At 49.6% G+C, this 12982-nt stretch overlaps 1 protein-coding gene across 6 annotated transcripts in view; it reads right to left on the bottom strand.

Moving 5' to 3' along the window:
- Mlxipl (MLX interacting protein like) overlaps window positions 1-12982 on the bottom strand; it is a 54855-nt gene that overhangs the window by 14121 nt on the left and 27752 nt on the right. For 5 of the 6 annotated variants that reach the window (XM_050129273.1, XM_050129270.1, XM_050129269.1 and 2 more), the window contains exons 2-7: window positions 12277-12383; window positions 4359-4441; window positions 4134-4223; window positions 3838-3882; window positions 2436-2637; window positions 2272-2352 (exon numbers count right to left, since the gene is read on the bottom strand). In XM_050129273.1, the coding sequence (XP_049985230.1) occupies window positions 2272-2352; window positions 2436-2637; window positions 3838-3882; window positions 4134-4175 (370 nt within the window). In that variant the 5' untranslated portion in view covers window positions 4176-4223; window positions 4359-4441; window positions 12277-12383. Of the gene's footprint in view, window positions 1-2271; window positions 2353-2435; window positions 2638-3837; window positions 3883-4133; window positions 4224-4358; window positions 4500-12276; window positions 12384-12982 lie in introns of all 6 variants that reach the window. The other variant, XM_050129274.1, reaches the window with a different exon arrangement.

Here is a 12982-nt window from a genome sequence, read left to right as displayed (position 1 = left end):
TGGTGATAAATACACACTCTAGTCTTCTGATGCGAGAGACAGGAGGATCAGAGTTCAGAGCAGCCTTGGCATCAGCAAGTTTGAGGCCAGCCTGAACTGCATAAGACCTGTAACCTAGTTAACTTCATCTGTCAACTTGATGGTTTACTAAAGTAACCTGAGAAGGGACCATAACCGAGGGACTGCTTAGATCAGGCTGTCTTGATTGTTAATTGACACAGGAGGTATCAAAGTGTGTTGGTTCACTTTATGTCTACTCGAGGGAGCCTCAACTGAGAAAATGCTTCCTTAAGATCAGGCTGTAGGCAAGCCTGTAGGGCATTTTCTTAATTCGTGGTTGATAGGGGAGGGCCCAGGCCACTGTGGCTGGAGTCCCAACTTTCTGTGAGAAAACAGGCTGAACAAGTCATGAAGAACCAACAATAGACAGCAACCTCTTCATGGCCTCTACATCAGCTCCTGCCTCCAGGTTCCTGTCTTGACTTCCCTCAGCAATGGACTGTGATGCTGAAGTTTAGCCAGATAAACTCTTTCTTCCCCAAGCTGCTGTTGGTCATGGTGTTTCATGATAGCAACAGTCATCCCAACGAGGACCCTGGCAGCACACCTTGTTCCTCCATGGTTCCTGCTTGAGTTCCTGCCCTGCCCTCCCTCAGGGATGGACTTCCCAGAAGGGAAGCTAAACCCTTTCCTTCCCTAAGCTGCTTTTTGACAGAGTATCTGTTACAACAACAGAAAGAAAACTAGGGTGGACATTTGAATGAAATGGCCCCAGTAGGCTCATAGGGAGTGGCATTACTGGAGGTGGGCCTTGCTGGAGTAGGTCGGGTCTTGTGGGAGGAAGTGTATCACTGGGTGCGTGTGGGCTTTGAGGTTTCAGAAGTTTAAGCCAGGTCCAGTGTCACTGTCTCTTCCTACTGCCTGCAGATCCAGATGTAGAAATTCCTTTTTTTTTTTTTTTTTTTTGGTTTTTCAAGACAGGGTTTCTCTGTGGTTTTGGAGCCTGTCCTGGAACTAGCTCTGTAGACCAGGCTGGTCTTGAACTCACAGAGATCCACCTGTCTCTGCCCCCCCCCCAGTGATGGGATTAAAGGCGTGCGCCACCACCGCCCGGCTGCAGATGTACAATTCTCAGTTACTGCTCCAGCACCATGTCTGTCTACATGCCGCCATGTCCATCATGATGACAATGGACTAAACCTCTGAACTGTAAGTCAGCCGAATTAAATGCTTTACTTTATACGAGCTGCCATAGCCATGGTGTCTCTTCATGACAATAAAACCCTAAGACACCTGTCTGTTTTTCAAAAGAAAAACCAGAGACAGGAGAGAGGAAGAAAGACGTTTAGTCCTCATGGGCTCATACTGACATTCATAGGATCTCTAGAAACACATCAGTAACTCAATAGCCTAGGAAAAAAAAGGGGAGCCTGAGAAACTTACCTCTGTCTAAAATGCTTTAAGAGATGTATTTTTATTTATTACATATACAGTGTTCTGTCTGTGTGTATGCCTGCAGGCCTGAAGAGGGCACCAGACCTCATTACAGATGTTTGTGAGCCACCATGTTGTTGCTGGGAATTGAACCTGGTCCTCTGGAAGAACAGCCAGGGCTCTCTCTTAATTGCTGAGCCAATTCTCCAGCCCCACTTTAAGAGATTTGATGCTTCTAAGCCAGATGTAGTGGCACACGCTTTTGCTTCCAGCACTCAGTAGGCAAAGGCGGGCAAATCTCCATGAGTTCAAGGCCTCGTCTACATAGTGAGTTCCAGAAAAGCCAGGGCTACACTGAGAAACCCCTTCTCAAGAAAAAAAAAAGACTCAGAGATTTGACGCTTGGAATTCTCTTGTCTGTCACAGTGGCTTATGAAGTGCTCAAAATTAAACCTAAGGACTTTCCCACGCTAGACCATAAAGGATCTGTAATAGAGCCCCTGCCTAGAATCCCCCAGTGAGGGGCTGGGGTGTGGCTCAGTGGTAGAGCCCCTGCCTAGAATCCCCCAGTGAGGGGCTGGGGTGTGGCTCAGTGGTAGAGCCCCTGCCTAGAATCCCCCAGTGAGGTGCTGGGTGTGGCTCAGTGGTAGAGCACCTGCCTAGTAGGCATAAGCTCTTGGGAACACACATAAGCACACATGCACATACACACACACATAATTACAACACCATTTATCCTCCCACTACACAAAGCCTTATAGTCTCCCAGGGTTTTTTTTTTTCTTAGACTAACCCTTTCGGGGTTTGTCCTTACTCCTGATGAAGGACCTGTCCCACCTGATATCTCCATGAAGTCATCCAGGCTGGGCTGCAGTGGCGTCAGGTCTGGCTGGATCATGTCAGCATTGCCAACGTAAGCTGAAGGGAAGATGGTGAGGTTGGAAGCGGCAGGCAGGGGAGGACGGCTCAGCCCCTCTCCCCCTTCCCCTTTCTCTCCTCACCATCTTCTGGGGGCAGCTGCAGGGACGAGGGGCTGGGCTGTGTCATGGTGAAGAGTGTGTCGGATATATCGGACAAGAAGCAGTCGAGGTCCAGAAGCTGTCGAGCCCCGGGCTCCTCCTCGGAGCCTCCAAGCAGCACGGGCACCACGCTGGAGAAGAGCTGTTCGCACCATCGCTCTGGTGGCGGCCACCCACCTTCCACCTGGCAGGACACAGAGGTCACTGCCCTGCTCCTCCATGTTATCCCTGTCTGAGGATGAGGTGATTCCCCACCCTGGAGGGAAAGCCCTAAAAGACAGCACCTTGGAGGGCCTGGCTTACTGGCTGAAAGGTCAAGGTCATCCTATTGGCCCCTAACAACTCTAGGAAGCAGACCAGGATGGCCAGCCAATAGCCCTTCCTGCTCTCTCAGCTGTAGTTTGGCTATTTATTTATTTATTTATTTATTTATTTATAGAGCCTCAGCCGGGCAGTCGAGGCACAGCTTTAATCCTAGCACTTGGGAGGCAGAGACAGGAGGATTTCTGTGAGCTCAAGAACAGCCTGGTCTACAGAGCGAGTTCCAGGACAGCCAAGGCTATTATACAAAGAATCCTTGTCTCGAAAAGCAAATAAAAAAAGACAGAGTCTCACTAGATAGCCCTAGTTGGCCTGGAGCTCATGATGTAACCCAAGCTGCGAACCCACAGAGACCCAACAGCCTCAGCCTCCCAAGCTCTGGGATTAAAAGCATGCACCATCACATCTTGTTGGCTTTAATTTTTGGAGGCAGGGTGTCATGTAGCCCAGGCTAGCCCGGACTCTCTTGTAGCAGAGGATAGCCTTAAACTCCCTACCTTACCACCTCTACCTCCTTAGCAGCAGCACTGTTGGTATGCACGCACAAGCCAAGTTTCAGTTGTTTTTATTTTTGTTCTTGAAGACAGCCTCCAAGCTAGCTTCAGAGCTCCTGAACTGACCTTCAGTTTGCAATCCTCCTGCCTCCGCCTTAGCCTGGCTTTCTGTCTGCTGGTTTCTTCTGTCTGAAACTTCCATCCTGTGGATGCCTTTCCCTTGGGCCTCCCACCATCTGCTTGCTTTTCTTTTCTTTCTTTTTGTTTGTTTGTTTTGTTTGCTTGTCTCAAGGAGTCCTCACTGCAGCCTACACTGGCGCTGGACTCATAATCTAACTCAGGCTGGCCTGGAACTCACTACAATCCTCCTGTCTCACAACAAATCTTCCTAAGAAGAGAAAGTTGAAGTCATCACCCGCACCATCGTGGAGGCCATGCCCATTCCTCTCACACCCACTTACCTCTCCCATTTTCTGTCCTGGTCAGCCAGGCAGCCATTTTCGATTTTCCAGTTTCCAACTTCCCAGATGCCCTTCCTTGGTGCCCAGCTAAAGTTACTGAACACTCACCTGTTTGGGAGCCAGGAGATCCCCTTCCCTGCTGGACTTACGGAGCTGCGGGGACACAAAATTGGACCCTGAATCCCTTTTCCCCACTGAGCCACGCCCCCTTCCTCCACACATCCCCAGGACCCGCCCCTTTCCACCACCGGGGAGAGAAACTGGCCCTGGGGAGACCCTGTGGCTTACATGCTGAGACTTACAGGGGTGGTTCGAGGGTATGGGTTAGGGTGGGACCATGGGATCCCCTCCAAGGGCTCTTCTAAGCCCCAAGCGGACGCTCTACCCCTGCCAGTCCCACTGACCCGCTTCTTGTAGTAGATTCTCCACTTGTGGTATTCGCGCATCACCACCTCGATGCGCCTCTTCCAGTAATTCCCCTCCAGGACGACAGCCTGGGGGAGGGCAGATGTCAGGGCTCAGGGTGATGCCCTAAGAGGTCGGTCCTCCCATATCCCATATCACACCCAACCGCGGGAGGGAACCTCAGGGTGGATAACCAGAGGGGTGGGCAGTCCATCAACAGCTACCTCAGGCTTCCGGTGCTCATCTGCTTCAGACCCCTGCAGAGGGGTCACAAAGCCACACACTGGGCTCTTCCTCCGCTGCACATCTGAGGGAAGAGGGCCAGGTCAGAGGCACCCAGACCTCTCATCCTCCACCCTAGGAGACTGGAAGTCGAGTGACACACTTTATAATCCAGCCTGACCCTTTTCTTTTTGCTTTTCTTTTAAGACATTGGTCCTTCGCTGGTCCCAAACTCATTAGTAGCTAAAGATGGCCTTGAACTCTTGATCCTTCTGCATCAGCCTCCCAAGTGCACCACCATGCCAATTCTATGCAATGCTGGTGAGGGAACCCAGGGCTTCCTGTGTTCTAGACAAGTTCACGACCCACGAAGCCAACTCTCCCTCCCTCCCACTTTGCCTCTCTCTCTCTCAGTCTACACAAGCTCTACTACTGAATCACGCCCCCACCTCTCACTGGGAGATTCTAAGCACTCTATTGCTGACCCACACCCTGTCTTCAATGTTCAGTGGCTGGTTGGGGCAAATGTGCCGAGAAGACACATCATCAGGTCTTGTGTGAATTATCTTCTATTTTGACACATATTCTTGCTATTTATTATAGTTTGGGCTAGCCCGGAATGACTATGTCATCAAAAAATTTTTTTGAGACAGGGTTTCTCTGTGTAGCTCTGTCTGTCCTGAAACTCACTCCATAGACCTCGAGTTCACAGAGATCCACCGACCTCTGCCTCCCGAGTGCTAGAATTAAAGGCCTGCACCAGCACTGCTCAGCCTCTCAAACTCTTTATAAAAAGATTTTGGGGGGTTGGGGAGATGGTTCAGTGGTTAAGAACACTGACTGCTCTTCCAGATGTCCTGGTTTCAATTCCCAGCAACCACATGGCAGCTCACAAATATCTGTAACTCCAGTTCCAGGGGATCTGGTGACCTCACATAGACATACATGCAGGCAAAACACCAATATATCTAAAAATAAACCTTAAAGATAAAAAGATTTATTATTAAGATTATGCTGTCTTCATGTACATCTGCACAGTGGATCCCACTACCAATGACTGTGTATATAGATGCCATGGAGATGCTGAGAATTGAACTCAGGACCTCTAGGAATTGCAGCCAGCACTCTTAACCACTGAGCCATCTCTCTAGACTGCCCTCAATCTCTTGATCCTCCTGCTTCAGCTCCAGGTTCTTTTCTACTCCCCCCCCCTCCGCTCCAGTCATGAACATCTATTCTTGCTCCAAATTTTTTTAAAAAATATTTATTTATTTATTGTGTATACAGTGTTCAGCCTCCTTGTATGCCTACAGGCCAGAAGAGGGCACCAGACCCCATTACAGATGGTTGTGAGCCACCATGTGGTTGCTGGGAATTGAACTCAGGACCTTTGGAAGAGTAGGCAATGTTCTTAACCTCTGAGCCATCTCTCCAGCCCCCTTGCTCCAAATTTTGCAGCTGTCACAGGTACTCACACCTCACCTTGCATACCTCTTCAGTCTGGAAACTCAGTATCTTCCCAGAAGGCCCAGCTCCATCCTTCTCGCCCCCAGACATAGGTCCTACCTCCTCCATGATCCCCTGCTGCCTGCTGATCCCTGAATTTTCTTCCTACTGACATTCCAGAACTGCAGAGATGGGGCTGGAGAGATGGCTCAGAGGTTAAGAACACTGACTACTCTTCCAGAGATCCTGAGTTCAATTCCCAGCACATGGTGGCTCACAGCCATCTATAATGAGATCTGGTGTCCTCTTCTGGCATGCAAGCACACATGGAAGGAATGTTGTATACATAATAAATAAATAAATCTTTAAAAAAATTAAAAACCAAACCGGCAAATATTCCTTAGCAGTTTCCGGCTTTCTGACAATCCACAGACCAGCCATGCCAACTCAGCAGGATCCCTGACAGTTCTTCCCTGGCCCCTCCTCTCCATCCTTTCTCACACACCCCGTAGTCTGAGTCATTCCATGCATGGACCCCCCAGACCCCAGCCTCACACTCAGCTGGTCATCATTTCTGCTGCTATGGGTCTAAAACACTCCATAGCGCCCTACAGCTTCCAGACTCAGTTTGGAGGTTTCCAAACTCCCCCTGATCTGGTGGCCCCAGCTTCCTGTCTCTGTCATGTATCCCACCCATAGGCTACTGTCTCTTTTATTTGTTTGGTTTGTGTGGTGCTTTGAAAGAAAATGGCCCCCATAGGGAGTGGTTTTAGAAGAGGTGTGGCTTTGTTGGAGTGGGTGTGGCCTTACAGGAGGAAGCGTGTCACTGTGGAGGGTGGACTTCCAGGTCTCCTATGCTCGAGCTCCACTTAGAGTAGCACACAGTTGCTTCTGCTGCCTGCAGATGTGGATGTAGAACTCTCAGCTCCTTCTGCAGCACCATGTCTGCCTGATGCTACCATGCCACCTGATGTGACCATAATAGACTAAACATCTGGAACTGTAAGCCAGCCCCAATTAAATTATTTCCTTTATAAGAGTTGCCATGGTTATGGTGTTTCTTCACAGTAATAAAAACCCAAAGATAGTTGTGAAAAACTATCTTATATAGTTCAGGAATGCCTCACACTTGTGATCCTCCTGCCTTAGCTTCTTGAGTGCCAGTTACTGACATGAGCCATGCCACCAGGCTCCTCTCTAGTCTTATTCTACAGGCAACATCTTCCTCCAGGTCTTCCTGTGATTTCTTCCCATGCTATACATTGACAGTTATTTCTTTTCAGGGTCTATTGATTCAGCAGACCTTCATCACAGACAGTGCTGTGATGGCATGTGGCTCAGAGGTAGAGCCCCTGCCTAGAACCTCCCAGTGAGAGACTAGGGTGTGGCTCAGTGGTAGAGCCCCTGCCTAGAACCTCCCAGTGAGAGGATAGGGTGTGGCTCAGTGGTAGAGCCCCTGCCTAGAATCCCCCAGTGAGAGGCTAGGGTGTGGCTCGGTGGTAGAGCCCCTGCCTAGAATCCCCCAGTGAGGGGCTGGGTGTGGCTCAATGGTAGAGCACCTGCCTAGAATGCCCCAGGAAAGACCTGGAAATGTGGCTCAGTGGTATTTAGTGTTTGACTAGTGTATGTGAGGCCCTGGGTTCCAGCTCCAGTATCACAAAGAGCAACAAGGAGAAAAGGAGAGAGGAAGAGAGAGAACCTAGAAACTCCAAACCAGTGAGATGGCACATGCCTGCTTCCAGCACTTGGAAAATGGAACCAGAAGGATCAAAATGTTAAGATTATTCTTTGTGAGTCTGAGTTCAAATTAGCTTGGACTACATGAGATCCAACAGAAAAGGAGGAAGAAGAGATGGACCCTCGGGTGTGTAGATTACCAGGGTCCCAGAACAAGGAAGCCTTCCAGAGTATCTCCCTCCTGGCTTCCCAGATGAGGACGTGAACACCAGGAAAGATTAGCTAGGAACAACTGGACCCTGCCTGTCTCCTCCCCCGCTCAGGGACCCTGTGTTCTGTACACAGGGCTGTGTCGGGTTTCATTTAACACCAATCATATCCTCCATGCACTTGCTCTACCACTGCATCCCACCCCTTCATTCGCGATTCACTATTCACTTTGTACCTTTGTGGGGGGCCAATGCCAGAATGAGAGGCTCAGGGATAAGTCAGAGGTGCTCACAGCAGCACAGATAAGGAAAGTAAATAAACTTGGGATAGATAAGGTAAACTGGAAAGTCCCTCCTCTCCAGGGAGAGGTGCAAAGTGCCCTGGCAGCGCTAAGAACCCAAGAGGCTTTGGGGACGTCGAAGACCAGTGCTGGACATGGAAGGAAGTGCAGCCAAGATGAAGATAGGGACCTGTGGAGGGGCTGTAGCGCCCCCTGATGGGTGAGATGAGAATGGCACTTTCTACAGGGATGGAAGCCAAGCTTCCTCCATAATAAGCCTTTGTTCTTTTGTCCCCCACTAGGGATTGAATTTAGAGCCTCTACCGCTGAGCTACATCCACAACTTTGCTACTATTATGATGTTTTAGATTTTTGTTTTGTTTCGTTTTTCAAGACAGAGTTTCTCTTTGTAACAGTCTTGGCTGTCCTGGAACGGGCTCTTGTAGACCAGGCTGGCCTGGAACTCACAGAGATCCATCTGCCTCTGCCTCCCAAGTGCTGAGACTAAAGGCGTGTGCCACCACTGCCCGGCTCAATGTTTTAGATTCTTATTACATTTCTTTATTTTGTGTGCTAAGGAGGCACACGTGTAGGAGTCAGAAAAGGACTTTCTGGGGTTGGTTCTCTCCTTTCATCTTCATATGGGACCAGGAAACCTTCGGATCATCAGCCTCAGTGGGGAAAACACCTTTATCCACCAAGTCATTTGGCCTGCCCTCTTTTATATAGTTTTGTTTTGTTTTTATACAGTCGTCCTGTGCAGTTCAGATGGAATTTAACTGGTCATCCTCCTGCCTCAGCCTCTAGAGTAGCTGAAATTACATGCCTATATCATCACAGCCACCTTTTAAGGAACTTAAAAATCTTTTAAAGGTTTATCTATTTTATTTTACATGTATGAATGTCTCCCGTGTGTGTGTGTGTGTGTGTGTGTGTGTGTGTGTGTGTGTGCGCACGTGTCTGGCTCCTGTGGAGGTCAGAGTGTTTCCCCTGTATGTGTGCATGTGTGCCTGGTTTCTGTGGAGGGCAGAAGCGGGTATCAGATCCTCTGAAACTGGAGTTGTAGATGGTTGGGAGTCACTGTGTGGGTACTAGAAACCCAACCGAGTCCTTTACAAAAGCAGCAAGTTCTCTTAACCACTAATCCATCTCTTCAGCCCCCAAGAACCTTAAGAGGGGGCAAAGCCAAGCCCACCTGGCTTTCCAGCTCCCTAATTTTTCAAATTTATTGATTGATTGTATTGTTGAATATTGAACCTAGGGGCCTCTTGCATACTTTGCAAGTGTGATACTACTAAACTCTGCCAACCACACACCCCAGCCCCTCTCTGGGGATTCTAAGCAGGGGATCTACCACTGAGCCACAGCCCCCAACCCTTCATTGGGGAATTCTAGGCAGGTGCTCTACCACTGAGCCACACCCCAGCCCCTCTCTGGGGATTCTAAGCAGGGGCTCTACCACTGAGCCACAGCCCCCAACCTTTCATTGGGCGATTCTAGGCAGGTGCTCTACCACTGAGCCATGCCCAACCATTGGTAATAAGATCTGGTGCCCTCTTCTGGCCTGCAGGCTCACATGCAGGCAGAACCCTGTATGCATAATAAATGAATAAATAAATAAATAAATGAGGAGAAGAGAGAAAGGAAAGAAAACAGGTGTGGTGGCGCTCCTTCTGCCAGCACTTAGGAGGCAGAGAAAGGAAGAAGCTCAGGAGTTCAAGGTCACCCTTGGTTACACACTGAATTCAAGTCTAATCCGGTAGGGAGACACGCTTTTTGTTTGTTTGTTTGTTTGTTTGTTGTTTCTTTGAGACAGGGTTTGCTGTAGCTTTGGAGCCTGTCCTGGAACTGGCTCTGTAGACCAGGCTGGTCTCGAACTCACAGAGATCCGCCTGCCTCTGCCTCCCGCTGGGTTTAAAGGTGTGCGCAGCTACCGCCCAGCTAAGCCTCAGCTACTTTGTGGCGACGAGACAGAATAACAGCTAAGGTAGGACCTTCGCCTTTACATACACATGTACACCTGCATAGACATACAGAAAGAAATAGAGGGAGGGGGAAGGAAGGGAGCAAAGGAAAAGATGAATTAACTTCTGCAGCACCAACAGCGTGTGTGTGCCCATCTAGTTTTAGCATGAAAAGAGAACACCAAGGTGGGGAGACTCTGCCCTCCCCCACCCAGGCTTTACAGCTTCCTAATTCGCCCAGAGCCCATCAGATAACTTCTCGGTGACATGACACAGAGAAGCCGTGCAAAGAGCTTGTAGTTCCATGTGGGAGCATCCAGGCAAGTGCTCTCCGCTGAGCCACACCCCCAGTCCTTCACTTGGGGGTTCCCCAGTTCAGGATGCTATACAACTGAGAAGGGGGGGGGGTCTGAAAACTCTCCCCGGGAATGTGTCCTGATGCCCCCACATCTGTTTCAGATAGGATTTCAGGAGCTCAGGGTGGTCTGGACCTTGCTACACAGTGGACTGGATGAAGAAGGCCCCTCTGCTATCGCCCCCCCCCCAAGTTTGATGCTGCCACGGTCGCTGCCACCGCCCCCACTGCTCCCTCCTCTTCCTTCTTGTTTGTGACAGGCTCTCACCATGTAGACCTGGCTGGTCTGAAACTCACTATGCAGACACACTCACCGAGATCCTCCTGCCTCTGCCTCTACAGTGCATCACCATGCCTGGCTGCTTTTGGACCTTAAACAAGATAATTTATTCAAGTGTTGGGCATATGAGTCAACAGAACCCAGAGTCTCACAGTCCCCTTCTGCTTGGATGGGATCCAGCGGGCCAGCAGAGACGACTAAAGCAAATGTATTTCTCCAGGGCTGTGTTCCCAGCCCAGCCCGGCCTATGATTCTATTGTCTTGCCACAGAGGGGCTGTCCCCAAAGACACGACTGTAACCTCCTCTGGGTATATTATTCACTGAACCTCATCTTATTGCTAGGCCCTCTTGTATCTGTCTTTAGCAGATCCGCCATCATTGGATAGACAGGGACATGGTTCAAAGAGGCTAACCTATTGACTTGCTTGAAGTCAAACAGCCAAGGAAGAAAGAGAGACAAGAAACCTGTCTGAGTGACATAAGGCCTGTCCCCCCCCCCCGCCCCCAACATCTGCCTAAATCACACCAGGTACCTACAGGATGTTCAGTGAACAGCTGGTGGTGCTGGGCAGTGGTGGTGCATGCCTTTAATTCCAGCACCTGGGAGGCAGAAGCAGGCACATCTCAGAGTTCAAGGCCAGCCTGGTCTTTGGCGGAGTTCCAGGACAGCCAGGGAGGGCTACACAGAGAAAGGCTGATCTGTGCAAGATTTTCTCCATTTACTAAGCATTGCAATCGGACCAGTGGGGTATGTAAATGCCCCCACACGTACCCTTTTTGTGGTGCTGGAAATGAAACCCAGGGACTTGAACATTATAAGTAAGTGTATTACTGTTGACCCACATCCCCAGCCCCTCACTTGTTGATGGATTCTAGGCAGACATTTTACCACTGGATGACTCCCCTAGACCCACACTGGGGGATTCCAGGCAGGTGCTCTACCACTGAGCCACACCCCATCGCCTCACTGGGGGATTCTAGGCAGGTGCTCTACCACTGAGCTCTGGTTCTAACTGGCTTCTTTTCCAGAGAATCTCAAGTAGTTTACTTAGTGAAGGGGCTGGTGAATATGTCAAGAGTCTTGAATTAGCATCCATTGCCACCTCCTTCAGAGCTTTCAAAGTGCCCTCGGCTGTATCTTGTCCTTGTCTCACCTTAGAAAGTGACCTTTGGGGGGCTGGAGAGATGGCTCAGAGGTTAAGAACGTTGCCTACTCTTCCAAAGGTCCTGAGTTCAATTCCCAGCAACCATGAGAATGAGTTCTGGTGCCCTCTTCTGGCCTTCAGGCATACACGAAGACAGAATATTGCATATATAATAAACAAATAAATTTTTTTAAAAAAAGAAAGTGACCTTTGGCTGGGTGGTGGTGGCAAACACCTTTAATCCCAGCATTTGGGAGGCAGAGGCAGGTGGATTTCTGTGAGTTCGAGCCTGGTCTACAAGAGTTAGTTCCAGGACATACTCCAAAGCTACAGAGAAACCCTGTCTCGAAAAACTAAAGAAAAAAAAAAGTGCCATTTGACACAAGTTCCTCAAGACCCTCTGAAGGCCGGAGGATGCTCAAGGGTCCTTGCACTGAGAGCTCCCTTTCTCTACAATTCTGATGTCGTGCACTCTGCAGGAGCTGGCTCTGGGTTCTAGGAATGGAGCCCTCTGGCTTGAAGGAACCCTCCCAACCCCAAGGGACCCATGGTGCCCACTCACACTGAATGTACCAGGCCCTCCAGATGGCATTGTTGAGGCGGATCTTGTCCCGGCACAGCAATTTGAGGCCTTTGAAGTTCTTCCACTTGGGAGAAACCAGCTTGCCACTATTGGAGAGGGAGAGAGGGAGATCAGAGCGTGGCAGGGAGAGAGAAGATGGAAGCATTTCAACAGTAGCCATCTAACTATGGCTGGAATGTCCCCAGCATCCCCAAATCCTGTCTATAATCTAATAGGCTTGAAACCTTACAAATAGCCATCCAGACCCCACTCTGTGTCTATTGGTTATCTCCTCCCACTTTTTACCAGCTGTCTTCAGAGTAATGCTGTCCATTGGCCTCAAGGAGGAGAGCCTTCACATCAAGCGTGTGTGTGTGTGTGTGTGTGTGTGTGTGTGTGTGTGCGCGTGCAGGCGCGTGCTTGCGCATGTGTAGAAGAGGAAGGAGTTTTTTTTTTTAAGATTTGTTTTTATTTTCTGTGCAATGGTGTCTTGCCTGTACATTTATCTGTGTGAGGATGTCAAATTTCCTGGAACTGGAGTTTCAGACAGTTGTGAACTGCCATGTAGATGCTGGGAATTGAACCTGGGTCCCTGGAAGAGCAGGCAGTGCTCTTGCCCACTAAGCCATTGCTCCAGCCCAAGAATCAATCTCTCTCTCTCTCTCTCTCTCTCTCTCTCTCTCTCTCTCTCTCTCTCTCTCTCTCT

This window comes from Alexandromys fortis, unplaced genomic scaffold, assembly GCF_014885135.2.
Source record: "Alexandromys fortis isolate MF-2015 unplaced genomic scaffold, M_Fortis_MF-2015_v1.1 scaffold_312, whole genome shotgun sequence".
NCBI lineage: Eukaryota > Metazoa > Chordata > Mammalia > Rodentia > Cricetidae > Alexandromys > Alexandromys fortis.
This window is presented reverse-complemented; position numbering and strand designations above follow the sequence as displayed.